The sequence below is a fragment of the Pipistrellus hanaki genome (genome assembly GCF_964339955.1).
Source record: "Pipistrellus hanaki genome assembly, chromosome: 3".
In the NCBI taxonomy this organism is placed as follows: domain Eukaryota; kingdom Metazoa; phylum Chordata; class Mammalia; order Chiroptera; family Vespertilionidae; genus Pipistrellus; species Pipistrellus hanaki.
In genome coordinates, this window is record NC_140505.1 from 139,482,323 (window position 1) to 139,494,611 (window position 12,289).

Here is a 12,289-nt window from a genome sequence, read left to right on the forward strand (position 1 = left end):
TCATTTTCTGCATAATATACTTCTCACGGCATCTTTCACATCTCTGTTTCTCAAGCTGTATATCAGAGGGTTTAGCATTGGTATTATAAGTGTGTAGAGCACAGCTACAGTCTTGCTTTGCTGTGGTGAGGAGATGGCTCTCGGCTGGGCATACATAAAGAACACCGTCCCATAGAATAAACTCACCACTGCCATGTGGGAGCCACAGGTAGAGAAGGTCTTACTCCTGCCGTGGGCCGAGGGGATCTTCAGGACAGTGGAAAGGATATAAGCGTAGGAAACCAGAATGACTGCTGTGGTGGTGATGATGATGAGAGCAGAGAGAATAAACAGCACAATCTCATTCGCAAAGGTGTCAACACAGGAGATCTTGATCAGGGCTGGGACATCACAGAAAAAGTGGTCCAATCTGTTTTCTCCACAGAAATGCAAACTGAAGGTGAAACTCGTTTGGACTATGGAGTTGATGCTTCCACAGATATAGGATCCAGTTACCAAGTGAACACAGACTTTCTGGGACATGTGTGCAGGGTAAAGGAGAGGGGAGCAAATGGCGGAGAATCGATCAAATGCCATGACAGCCAGAAGAAAGCCTTCAGTTGTCACAAATAGGGCAAAGAAGAAAAACTGGGCCACACAGCCACTGTAAGAAATTTTCTTTTCATGGGATAAGAAGTTGGCTAAAGTTTTGGGAGCGATGACTGTTGAGTAGCAGAGATCTAAATAGGACAAGTTGCTAAGGAAGAAATACATAGGTATTTGAAGTCTGGAGTCACTCTTTATGACAATTATCATGCTGATATTTCCCACCACAGTGACCATGTAGATGAGCAAGAATACTAGGAATAAGAGGATCTGTAGTTCTGAAGGAACTCTGAACCCTAGTAGAATAAACTCAGTCACCTCTGAGTAATTCCTATTTAGCTCATTCTTCATAGCTGAGATATAGATGGAACTGAGGAGATGGTAAAAATGAAAGAAATAAGTGACCAGAATACTGTTCTAGTACAAATAACTAGGAATCAGCATGAAAAAAGTTTCATATCATATTGTTCCCAATACTTTACAAAAACACCAATGAACATAAAGAATGAATTACTGCCAAATAGGAACAGACTCATAGATATAGAGAACAAACTAGTTGTTGCCAGAGGGGCGAGGAATTGGGGGGCTGGGAGGAAAGATAAAGGGATTAAGAAGTACAAGTTGGCATAATAAAATAGTTGTGGGGGTGTCAAGCACAGCATAGGGAATATAGTCAATAACATTGCAATAACTGTGTACAGAGCCGGTTGAGTAGTTGAAATATCAGGGGGAATCACTTTGTAAAATGCATGATGTCTAACCACAATACTGTGCACCTGAAACTAATAAAAATAATATTGAATATAAACTGTAATTGGAAAATAAATAAAAAATAATTACTATTATTCTTTTTAAAGAATAATTACTATTTAAAGAATAATTACTATTTTTAAAAAAAATCTTCCTAGTGAAAAATTAAATTGGGTTAGATATCCTTTTAGATATCCCTATTTGCAAATAATGCAGATTTTCCCTCTAATTGTGCTTTGAAGAAATGAAAATTCCAGGTAAACAACTGGGGGGGAAAAAAGAATTTCTTTTATTTTTCTTTCTTGATGAGTTTACTGCCATTGAAAGCTGCTTCCTTTAGTGAAAGACATTTCTCATGGATATTGTAATCCACTTGAGAATATATTTAAAGTAAAAAATGGTTCAATTGATGGTCTCTCGTTTTATTTTTAAATAATTATTTAATCTACTACAAAAAATAATACGGTAACACTGTATCTATCTTTCTTACATTAGGAAAAAGATTTCAAATCCTGCCAAAAGCATCATCCTTCTACACATTAACCTCATGTTCTTATTTCTTACATTATCTTTATCTCTATAGAGATACACCCTCTTAGTGACACAGTTGATCTGCTAAAAACAGAAGTGATTCTTATATTTCCTAACTCAATGAAACCAGACTTATTGTTTCCTTCCTTCCTTCCTTCCTTCCTTCCTTCCTTCCTTCCTTCCTTCCTTCCTTCCTTCCTTCCTTCCTTCCTTCCTTTCTCTTTTGTTTTCTTTGAATTTTGCAGATAGGAATGCAAGTGGAGAATTCTAAGATCTTGGGCAGAGATTTTCCTGTCTTTTCAGAAATGCAGACATCTGTGCCTATGAAGGACAGAAGGCTCACAGAACAATATAAAGATAGTTACAAGTGAAAAAAAGGAAAGACATATATATTTAAGCAAACTTGCATTATATTTATTTAGACTTATGTTATTATGATTATAAAATGTCCTTAAATAACATATATTAGAAAGGTAGAGAAAGATTTTGTTCTAATTTTATAAGTAGGAAAATTGAGACAAGATTTAAGAACCTTATTTATAGTCATAAGATTGACTAGCATAGTGGTTTATTATTGAATAACCTGTCATACAATGTAAAAAACTGACAAGCGGTAAATTTGTGAAAATATGTTATAGTTGTATAATTATAAAATTGAGAATTCAGTATATATGTAGATGTATCCATAGATTCTATAAGTAAAATAAAATTATAATCTATAAAATGTCTCTTGCAATTTGTGTTGTTGTTGTTGCTATAATTTTACTAATTTTGACTTTATTTTAAAATAAAATGGAACTATGGAAGTACATTAGAATCAATTTGGTTGTATATTAGAATCAATTCAATATCTTCTTTTTTGAAAAAATTAGAAGTTAATAGCATTATTGACTGATTAATTTTAAAAAGCTGATGAATGCTCAAAAATAAACTCTGGTAGGGCCTATCAGCTACAGAAATACATGTTTTCCTTCAATTCATATTTTACATAAGCAAGTTTCTAGTTTAAAGAGAAAAATTGGAGGGAAATATGTAACTGATGCTATCTGAAAGAGAAGAGTGTTGGAAATAAACAAATTAAATGCAAGAGATATTTTCAAGCATGGAAGCTACTTCTTACCTTAGTTAACATTCATGAAGAAACAAAAGCATGAAAAGAAGCAAACCTTTGTTTAACAGGAAGTTGTTCTGCAACATGTGTTACATTTCTTCACTCCTCAGACCATGGCTCAGAATTCCTAAGCTGAAGAAGCACTAGCAAAAAATTTAGCTTCTCTCTCTCTGTCTTTCTGAAATATACTGTACTTTTTTATTGATTAAACCAACAAATAGACCTGGGATGGGTTCTGAGAGAAGCGTTCCCATGGGGATGGAAACCAGAGCACTGGGCATTCCCTTTACAAGATAGAGACTAAGGTCTCTCCCAACAGTAATGTCTTTTGTATCATAATGCAAAAGGGGGAGGGGGGCGCAAGGAAGGGAAGGAGGGAAGAAGAAAGGGAGAAAGAAAGGTATTATAAATTAATAAGTTCGCCAAATTTTTAGAAAGTTCATAGGGCTCTCTAAGCGTGATAACTAACCTTCTACTTATAAAACAAAATAATTAAAAACAAAATACATTTGAATGAGAATCACTTGATTCTTTGTTTTCATGATTTATACAGATAAACATTCATGAGATTTTATTTAAATGGATTAATACTCTTACTTTTAGAAACTTGTTTCTTATCTATACTATAAATACACCAGCAGAGATAAGAAATGAAGGGTTGAGTAAAAATTTTTTAAAGAGAAAGAGCTCATGGACATGGCCAGCAGAGTGGTGATTGTTGGGGGAAATGGGGTGTGGAGGTGGAAGAGGGCATAGAGGAGATGAATGGTGATGAAAAATAATAATTTAATTAATTAATTAACTTTAAAAATAAAAATAGTAAATATTTTCCCCCAGAGGTGTTTTTGTGGTTTGTTTGTTTGTTTTGGCCATGGAAGGCAAATATTACAGTAACTTTCATGAGTAAGTGTTAAAGCCTCTTGATCATTTTTATAAATATTAAATGGCCTTTACATTTGTAGTATAAACATCACTTCAGGAAGATTTAGCTGTTCTTCTTATATTGAAGTATTTTGTTTGTTAATATACCATTTTGAATTTTTATGTTAAATATATAGAAGAGATGTATCTACAATTTTTTATTTTAACATCTATAAGAGACTTATAATAGATAGAAGTATTTCCTTTATGACTATTCCTAAAAGAGTTTATGTAAAAATGGTCACATTTCTTCCTTAAACATTTTAAAGTAAACACTGGTGAAGCCAGTGGGAAGATAATTAATAAATTTTTAATTTATTTAATAGATATTTTAAAATTTATATCTCTCTTTTGCATACCAACTTATTTTATTTAAAATATTTTAATTTAATAAGCAAATTTTTGGTAAAAATAATTTACTATATTCTTTTTTTAATATCAGGAGGACCTACAGTGACATTAGTTTTCATTCCTGATATTTATGAGTTAATGTTGTTTTTTCTTTGTTAAATTAGCTAGGGTTATATATATCTTACTAATATTTCCAAGATTAGTGGATATATTAAAAATATCATACACCATGATCAAGTGGGATTTATTCCAGAGATGCAAGGCTGGTAGAATATTCATAAATCAATAAATGTGACTCATCACATAAACAAATTGAAAGACAAAAATCACATGATCATATCAATAGATGCAGAGAAAACATTCTACAAAATTCAACGGCCATTTTTTATAAAACTCTCGGCAAAATGGGAATAGAGAGAGCATATATCAACATGATAAAGGCCATATATGACAAATCCATAGCCAGCATCATACTAATGGATAAAAACTAAAATAATTTCCCCTAAGAACAGGAACAAGACAGGAATTCCTACTCTCACCACTCCTGTTTGAAATAGTATCAGAAGTACTAGCCATTGTGATCAAACAAGAAGAAGAAATAAAAGATATCTAAATTGGAAAAGAATAAAATTATTTGCAGATGACATGATATTGTACATAGAAAAACCTAAAGACTCTATCAAAAACCTACTAGACTTAATAAATTAATTCAGCAATGTAGTAGGATACAAAATTAACACCCAGAAATATATGGCTTCTTTATACACCAATAATGAGAAAGAATTTTTTTAAAAATCCCATTTACCATTGTAACAAAAAAATTAAGATACCTAGGAATAAACTTAACTAAGGATGTAAAAGACCTGTACTCAGAAAACTACAGGACATTGAAAAAAGAGATAAAGACATAAACAAATGGAAGAAGATACTGTGTTCATGGATTAGTAGAATCAATATTAAAATGCCCATACTACCCAACACAATCTATAGATTCAATGCAATCTCCACTAAAATACCAACGGCATATTTCAAAGACCTAGAACAAACTCACCAAAAATTCATCTGGAATAAAAAAGGACCCTGAATAGCTGCAACAATCCTAAGAAAGAAGAACAAAGTTGGAGCCAGGTTCACAATACTAGATATCAAGCTATATTACAAAGCCATTGTTCTCAAAACTACCTGGTACTGGCACAAGAAAAGACATATAGACCAATGGAACAAAACATAGAACCTAGAAATCAACCCAAGCCAGTATACTCAATTAATATTTGACAAAAGCATACAATGGAACCAAGACAGTCTCTTCAATAAATGGTGTTGGGGGGAAATTGGAGAGATACATACAAAAAAAATTTAAACTAGACCACCAACTTACACTGTAAACAAAAATAAACTTAAAATGGATAAGGACTTAAATGTAAGATGGAAAACCATAAAAATTTTAGAGAAAACCACAGGCAGCAAAATCTCAGACATATGTTTTAGCAATATATTTACTGATACAGCTCCTAGAACAATGGAAATTAAGGAGAAAATAAACAAATGGAACTACCTTAAAAAAATAAAATAAAATAAAAAACAACTTGTACAGAGCAAAAAAAAAAAAAAAAAAAAAAAAAAAAAAAAAAAAAAAAACATCAGAAAAACAATAAGAAAACTCACTGCATGAGAGCACATATTTATCAACTAGAGGCCCAGTGCATGAAATTCATGCGCTGGGGGAGGTGGAGAGGGCCTGAGCCCAGCCTGCTCCTCTTGCAGTCCAGGACCCCTTGGGGAATGTCCACCTGCTGGCTTAGGCCTGCTCCTGGGGATTGGGCCTAAGCTGGCAGTTGGACATTTCTCTCACAGTCTGGGAACCCTCACTCCTTACTGCCTGCCTACTCTCTACTCCCTACCATTCAGTTTGCAGCTCCTTAGTACTGCTCCAGAGGCAGGAGAGGCTCCTGCCACCGCCACTACACTTGCCAACCATCAGCCCAGCTGATGCAGTGCTCCCCCTATGGAAGCATACAGACTACTAGGGGGCAGTTGCTGCATTGTGTATCCCCCCCCTGGTGGTCAGTGCACACCATAGCAACCAGTTATTTTGGTCGTTCCACCATAACAATCATTTGGGCTTTATTATATAGACTAGAGACCCAGTGCATGAAATTTGTGCCTGGAGGGGGGTGTCCCTCAGCCCAGCATGCATCCTCTCCAATATGGGACCCCTTGAGAAATGTCCAATTGCCCTAACAGGAACAGGCCAAAATGGACAGTCGGACATCCCTCTCATAATCCAGGACTTCTGGCTTCCAGCTGCTCGACTGCCTGCCTTCCTGATTGCCCCACTTCTGCCTGCCAGCCTGATCATCCCCTAACCATTCCCCTGCCAGCCTGATTGATGCCTAACTGCTCCCCTGCCAGCTTGTTTGCTCCTAACTGCCCTCCTCTGCAGGCCTGGTCCTCCTCCCCCCCAACTACTCTCTCCTATAGGCTTGGGTCCCCTGCAACTGCCCTTCCCTGCAGGCCCAGTAACCCCCAACTTCCCTCCTCTGCTGGCCTGATCACTCCCAACTGCCCTCCCTTGCAGGCCTAATCTTTCCCAACTGCCCTCCTCTGCTGGCCATCTTGGAGTGGCCATCTTGTGTCCACATGGGGGCAGGATCTTTGACCACATGGGGGCAGCCATATTGTGTGTTGGAGTTATGGTCAATTTGCATATTACTCTTTTATTAGATAGGCTAGAGGCCTGCTGCATGGGTGGGGGCCACCTAAAGGGTGTCATGGATCAGGATGGGGGTTCACCTGGGGTTTGGGACAGCCTGGGTGAGGGTCCTGTGGTGGTTTGCAGCACAGCCACACACCCCAGCCACCCAAGGTGAAGCCCTGGTATCTGGGATTTATTTATCTTCTATAATTATAACTTTGTAGCCTGGTGTGAAGCCAAGCCTCCTGCTTGCTCTGTGGCAGCAGCCATTTCTATTGGGATTTATGCATCTTCTATAATTGAAACTTTGTATCCTGGAGTGGAGGCCAAGACAAGCCCAGGCTTCAGAATCTTGGCTTCCTCCATTTCTGGGGGCAACCCTAGCTTATTTCTCTTTTCAGCTCAGTGGCTGCCACCATTTTTGTTTGGATTTATTTATCTCCTATCATTGAAACTTTGTAGCTGTGAGTGAAGGCCTGAGCTTGCAAGGGCAGGCGGAAAGCTTGGCTTCCTCCATCACTAGGGAAACCCAAGCCTCCCTCCTGCTCTCTGTGGCCGCAGCCATCTTGGTTAGGTTTATTTGCATATTCACTCATGATTAGCTGGCAGGCATGGCTCATGGGCATGGCTTATGGGTGTAGTGGAGGTACAGTCAATTTGCATATTACTCTTTTATTAGATAGGATGTTATCTCCAAGAGGGTTTAAACTCTAAAATTTATAGGGAACTCATACAACTTAACAAAGGAAAGATAAACAATCCAATTAAAAAAAAATGGACAAAGGACCTAAATAGACACACTTTTCAAAAGATGACATACAAAAGGCCAAGAGACACATGAGAATATGCTCAAAGTCACTAATCATCCACGAGATTTAAATCAAAAAGACAATGAGGTACCTCTGGCTCTGTTTTTGTTCATAAACTGATGAACAAAAACAGAGCCAGAGGAAAATATATTTTAGAAAATAAGAGAAGTTATACTCTTATTTGCAGGTTTTTAATAGTTCCTATGACTGTTGTAATATTATACTGTTAGTACAGTTTTGGTAATATTATTATATTTAAAATCATTTTTCTTGAAAAAAATTATGTGCAATGTATTAAAACTATTTGATACAATATTATTATTTTCTTATGTGTCATATTTTTGCATAATTTATTCTGAAACTAGCATTTGAGTATTCATGACTATAATGTTAATTTTGGATTGTATATTTAATTAATAAAATAAATTTGCCATCTTTAAAAAGAAGATTAGTGGAGGCTATCTCCTGAGTAAGAAACCTTCAGAGGCACATCACTCAACAAAACGATTAGGGGAAGACAGCAGTATAACGGCATAAGTGTTGTGCCCAGGTTTTGTGATCCCCAAAGACGACCAGGGAGTCAAGTCCTATACAATTGCAGAAAGCCTATATTTCCGACTAGTTTGAGCTCGGTCCCACTTACACCAACAACGGCGCGTGGCAGGAGAGAGCAAACTTCGACAAGTCAAGGGGTTTTATTTGGTGGTGATGTCACTGCTTTGGCTGACCCTGATTGGTTGGGTAAGGACTGCACATGTGTCAAACACAAGGCCCGCGGGCCAAATCCAGCCCGCCAGGCCTTGCAATGTGGCCCACACCGCGCTGTCATCACTGCACTCCGCTGTCAGTTTATGACATTGTCAGTTTATGACTGTTCAGTAAACCATTCGGCCCGCAATTTAGGCTGGATTTTAGATTTTGGCCCCTTCTCTGATTGAGTTCGACACCCCTAGCTAGAGTCCAGTTACACAAAATGGAGGATAGCTCCGCCCTGCCCCACAGTGGAGTCAGGAGTTAGCCTCCCCCCACCTTGCGCTCTCAATAAGAGAAGAGACATCAGAGGCTTCTCAGAGCAAACAATTCAAAAACATAGTTCAGAAAAGTCATTTAAAAAAAATTTTTAAAGAAAACAAGAACAAAAATGTAGAAATACTAGTAGTTGAAAGAATGTGATATAGTTTAAATTATACAGTATGTAGCCTTGTCAGGTTGGCTTCTTTCACTTAATAACATGGGTTTATGGAACCTTCATGTCGTTTCAAAGCTGATAGCTCATTTCATTTTAGTGCTGAATATTATTCCATTGTCCAGATGTACCACAGTTTATTTTTTACCTACTGAAAAATATTTTGGTTATTTCCAAGGGCTGGCAATTATGAATCAAGCTGCTATAAACTATATACTGCTTTTTGTGAAGACATAAATTTTCAATTCCTTTGATTAAATACCAAAAAGATATTTGATGAATCAAATTGTAAGAATATGCCTAATTTTGTAAGAAGCTGCAATCTGTCTTCAAAGTAGTTATACCAATTTGAATTCACCTAGCACTGATGAAGATACCTGTTTGTTGCTCCACATTCTTGTCAGCATTTGGTATGGTCAGATTTAGGTCATTCTAATAGGAATGTAGTAGTATCTTTATTTTTTTATTTTTAATTTAAGACTTTACTTTTTGATAAAAGTTTAGGGCTCACAGCAAAAGAGACCAGATACAGAGCTTTATTGTATAACCCCTGAACACACATGTTATAGCTTCTCCCATTATAAACATCCTCCACCAGATTGATATACTAGGTAATATTGATGACCCTGATTGATACATTATTGTTACCCAAAATCTATAGTTTGCTTCAGGGTTCACTCTTGGAATTGTATATTCTATATGTTTGGACAATTGCATAATGACATGAATCCATAATTATGGTATTATATGGAGCATTTCCTTTTTTTAAAAAAATTATCTTCATTGTTGAAAGTATTATAGATGCCCCCTTTATTTACATTCTATTTTGATGACTGACTTGCTTCATTTCATTAACAATATGAAATAATTTCTTACAATAATTAACACAAAAAAAATATGAAGATATAAAACTAAGGAATTATTGCTCAAAAATGCTTGCAAATTTTTATCTCCCACTTTAGTTATTTATACTAGAATTCAGCAACTATTAGTGCCTCAGAGCACTCCACAATACCTGCCACACTCAATATACAGTTTTATACATTAATGTATATAGTGAAGATTACCTATTATCCATTTCTTCTTATTACTATTTTCTCTTAATATAATATACAAAATTCTTGGTTCAAAGTGAAATTTCAATGACCACTTAACACAGTAAATAAATTAGTTATAAAATTGAGAAATATTTTATTTAAAAAAATACATTGGGTATTATTATCAATTACCAGTGATTGTATAAGTAGAGGAGCAATTCCAAAGACAAACAACAGACAAAATATTGTTTAAACATTATAATAAAATATAAAGACTGTAAAACAGCATGCCATAAAAATAAATAGAAATCAATTCTCTGAAGTAAAATGTTATTTGAAATCAGTGGGAGAGTTCATCTTGAAGAGTGCTTCTCTCACATCCAGGACATCTCCTGTAATCGGGGTGTGCAGAATTAACAATGTCTCAGAAGCAAAAAAAAAAAAAAAGTAATAATGGAAAGGGTAGTCTCTGTTGAAAATGCTATTAATAACACTTTTGGGATGTTCAGGAGAATAAATTTTCTTAAGGACCATGCAAGAAATAACCACAGCACCTTTGGTGGAAGAGAAATAATAATCAAAGAACAGTATTTTTCTTCTCTAGAACTTTTTTTAGAGCTTCTTTGACATCTTTGTTTCTCAGAGAGTAAATCAAAGGATTCAACATGGGAGTGACTAGGGTGTAACATAAGGAGGCCACTTTACTCAACTCAGGGAAACTGTCAGGAGTGAGATACATAAAACAGACAGCACCATACAGTACACTCACAACTCCTAGGTGAGAGCTGCAAGTAGAAAAGGCTTTCTTACGTCCCTCGGTGGAGTGTATCTTTAGAACTGTGGACACAATATACATGTAAGAAACAACAATAACTATGACAGTGGGCAAGATAATGATGCCTGATAGCAAAAAAGAAATCATTTTATAGATAAAGAGGTCAGAACAAGATATTCTCTGAATTGGACGAGTATCACAGTAAAAATGGTCAATGGCCCGAGAAGAACAAAAGGATAGAGTAAATGTCATGCTGGTCTGAAGAACTGAGGTGATGCAGCCACAAAAATAGGAGCCAGCCACCAACTGAGTGCAGAGACGTGTTGACATCTGGACAGAGTACAGGAGTGGGTTGCAGATGGCAATGAAGCGGTCATAAGCCATGGCTGCCAGCAGAAATCCTTCAGTCACAATGAAGAGGGCAAAGAGAAAGAGCTGGGTTATACAACCTGCAAAGGAAATGGACTTGCTCTCAGACCAGAAGTTGATCATGGCCTTGGGTGCAATAACAGTTGAGTAGAAGAGATCAATGAAGGAGAGGTTGCCTAGGAAGAAATACATTGGTGTGTTCAACCGGGGATCAGTTATAATAATGGCCATCATCCCAACATTTCCTATAAGGATCATGGCATATACAAAGAGAAATAGCAGGAAGAGGAGAACATGGAGCTCTGGGCGGACTTTGAAGCCTACAAGAATGAAGTCAGTCACATCTGTGTGGTTGCTTGTTCCCTTGTCACCCATGGAAGAAACCTGCTGAGAGGCACAGGGCAAAATAAATAAATGAACCCTTGGCTTTGATCCTAGATACAAATAATATGTTTAATAGTAGGATTCACAAAACTATTTTATAGTCATTATACATTTTAGCCTTATAAAATTACTATGACTTACCTTTAAGGCAATTCTAATTGATAATCAATCAAACAGTTAATTTTGTGTCCTAATTCCTATAAGAAGTGGGATTAGGTTTTTTTCCTGAGAGGCTAATGTAATGTCATTCCACCCAAATGCCTTTCACATTTGCAACTATCACTTCACTGTATATTTCTGACTCGTGATTTATATATAAATTTGATGTCATGAAGCACTGACTGGAAGAGAGAACAAATCCTATATATTAAAAGCCTAATATGCTAAGTGTCTGGCAGTCCAGTCATCCCTTCAACCAATCAAAGTGTAATATGCTAATAATATGCTAAGGCTGCTTAACCAAATGCTATGATGTTCACTGACCACTAGGGGGAAGAAGCTCTGGGGTCCGGCCAATTGGGACTGAGTGAGTGGCCAAATACACCCTGGAGCCCTTCCATTGTCCCTCCCCAGCTAGTCAACATCCCTTGTCCTTCCCTAGCCCCAACTGCTCACCAGTGAGTTCCCGTGGTCTGGCCTTGCCTTCTTGCAATCCTGGACCGCTTGGGGGATGTCAAAGAGCCAGTTTTGTCCCAATACCTCAGGCAAGGCAGACAGGCCTCACTGGACTACCAATTTTATACATAAATCATGAGTCAGAAATACACAAAGAAGTGATAGTTGCA

General features: G+C 36.6%; 2 protein-coding genes across 2 annotated transcripts in view; both read right to left on the reverse strand.

Annotated features, from left to right (window-relative positions):
• Positions 1-12,289, reverse strand: part of LOC311619721 (uncharacterized protein) — a gene marked incomplete at both ends in the record, with an annotated part of 31,655 nt that continues 19,366 nt past the window's right edge. The window contains 2 exons of the mRNA XM_084878259.1: positions 1-955; positions 12,120-12,232. Coding sequence (XP_084734385.1) covers positions 1-955; positions 12,120-12,232 — 1,068 coding nt within the window. The remainder of the gene's footprint in view (positions 956-12,119; positions 12,233-12,289) is intronic.
• LOC311618752 (olfactory receptor 9K2) lies at positions 10,554-11,495 on the reverse strand (the record flags this gene model as incomplete). Its single annotated transcript, XM_084876331.1, has 1 exon — positions 10,554-11,495. The coding sequence occupies one exon, from the start codon at positions 11,493-11,495 to the stop codon at positions 10,554-10,556; it is 942 nt and encodes a 313-aa protein (XP_084732457.1).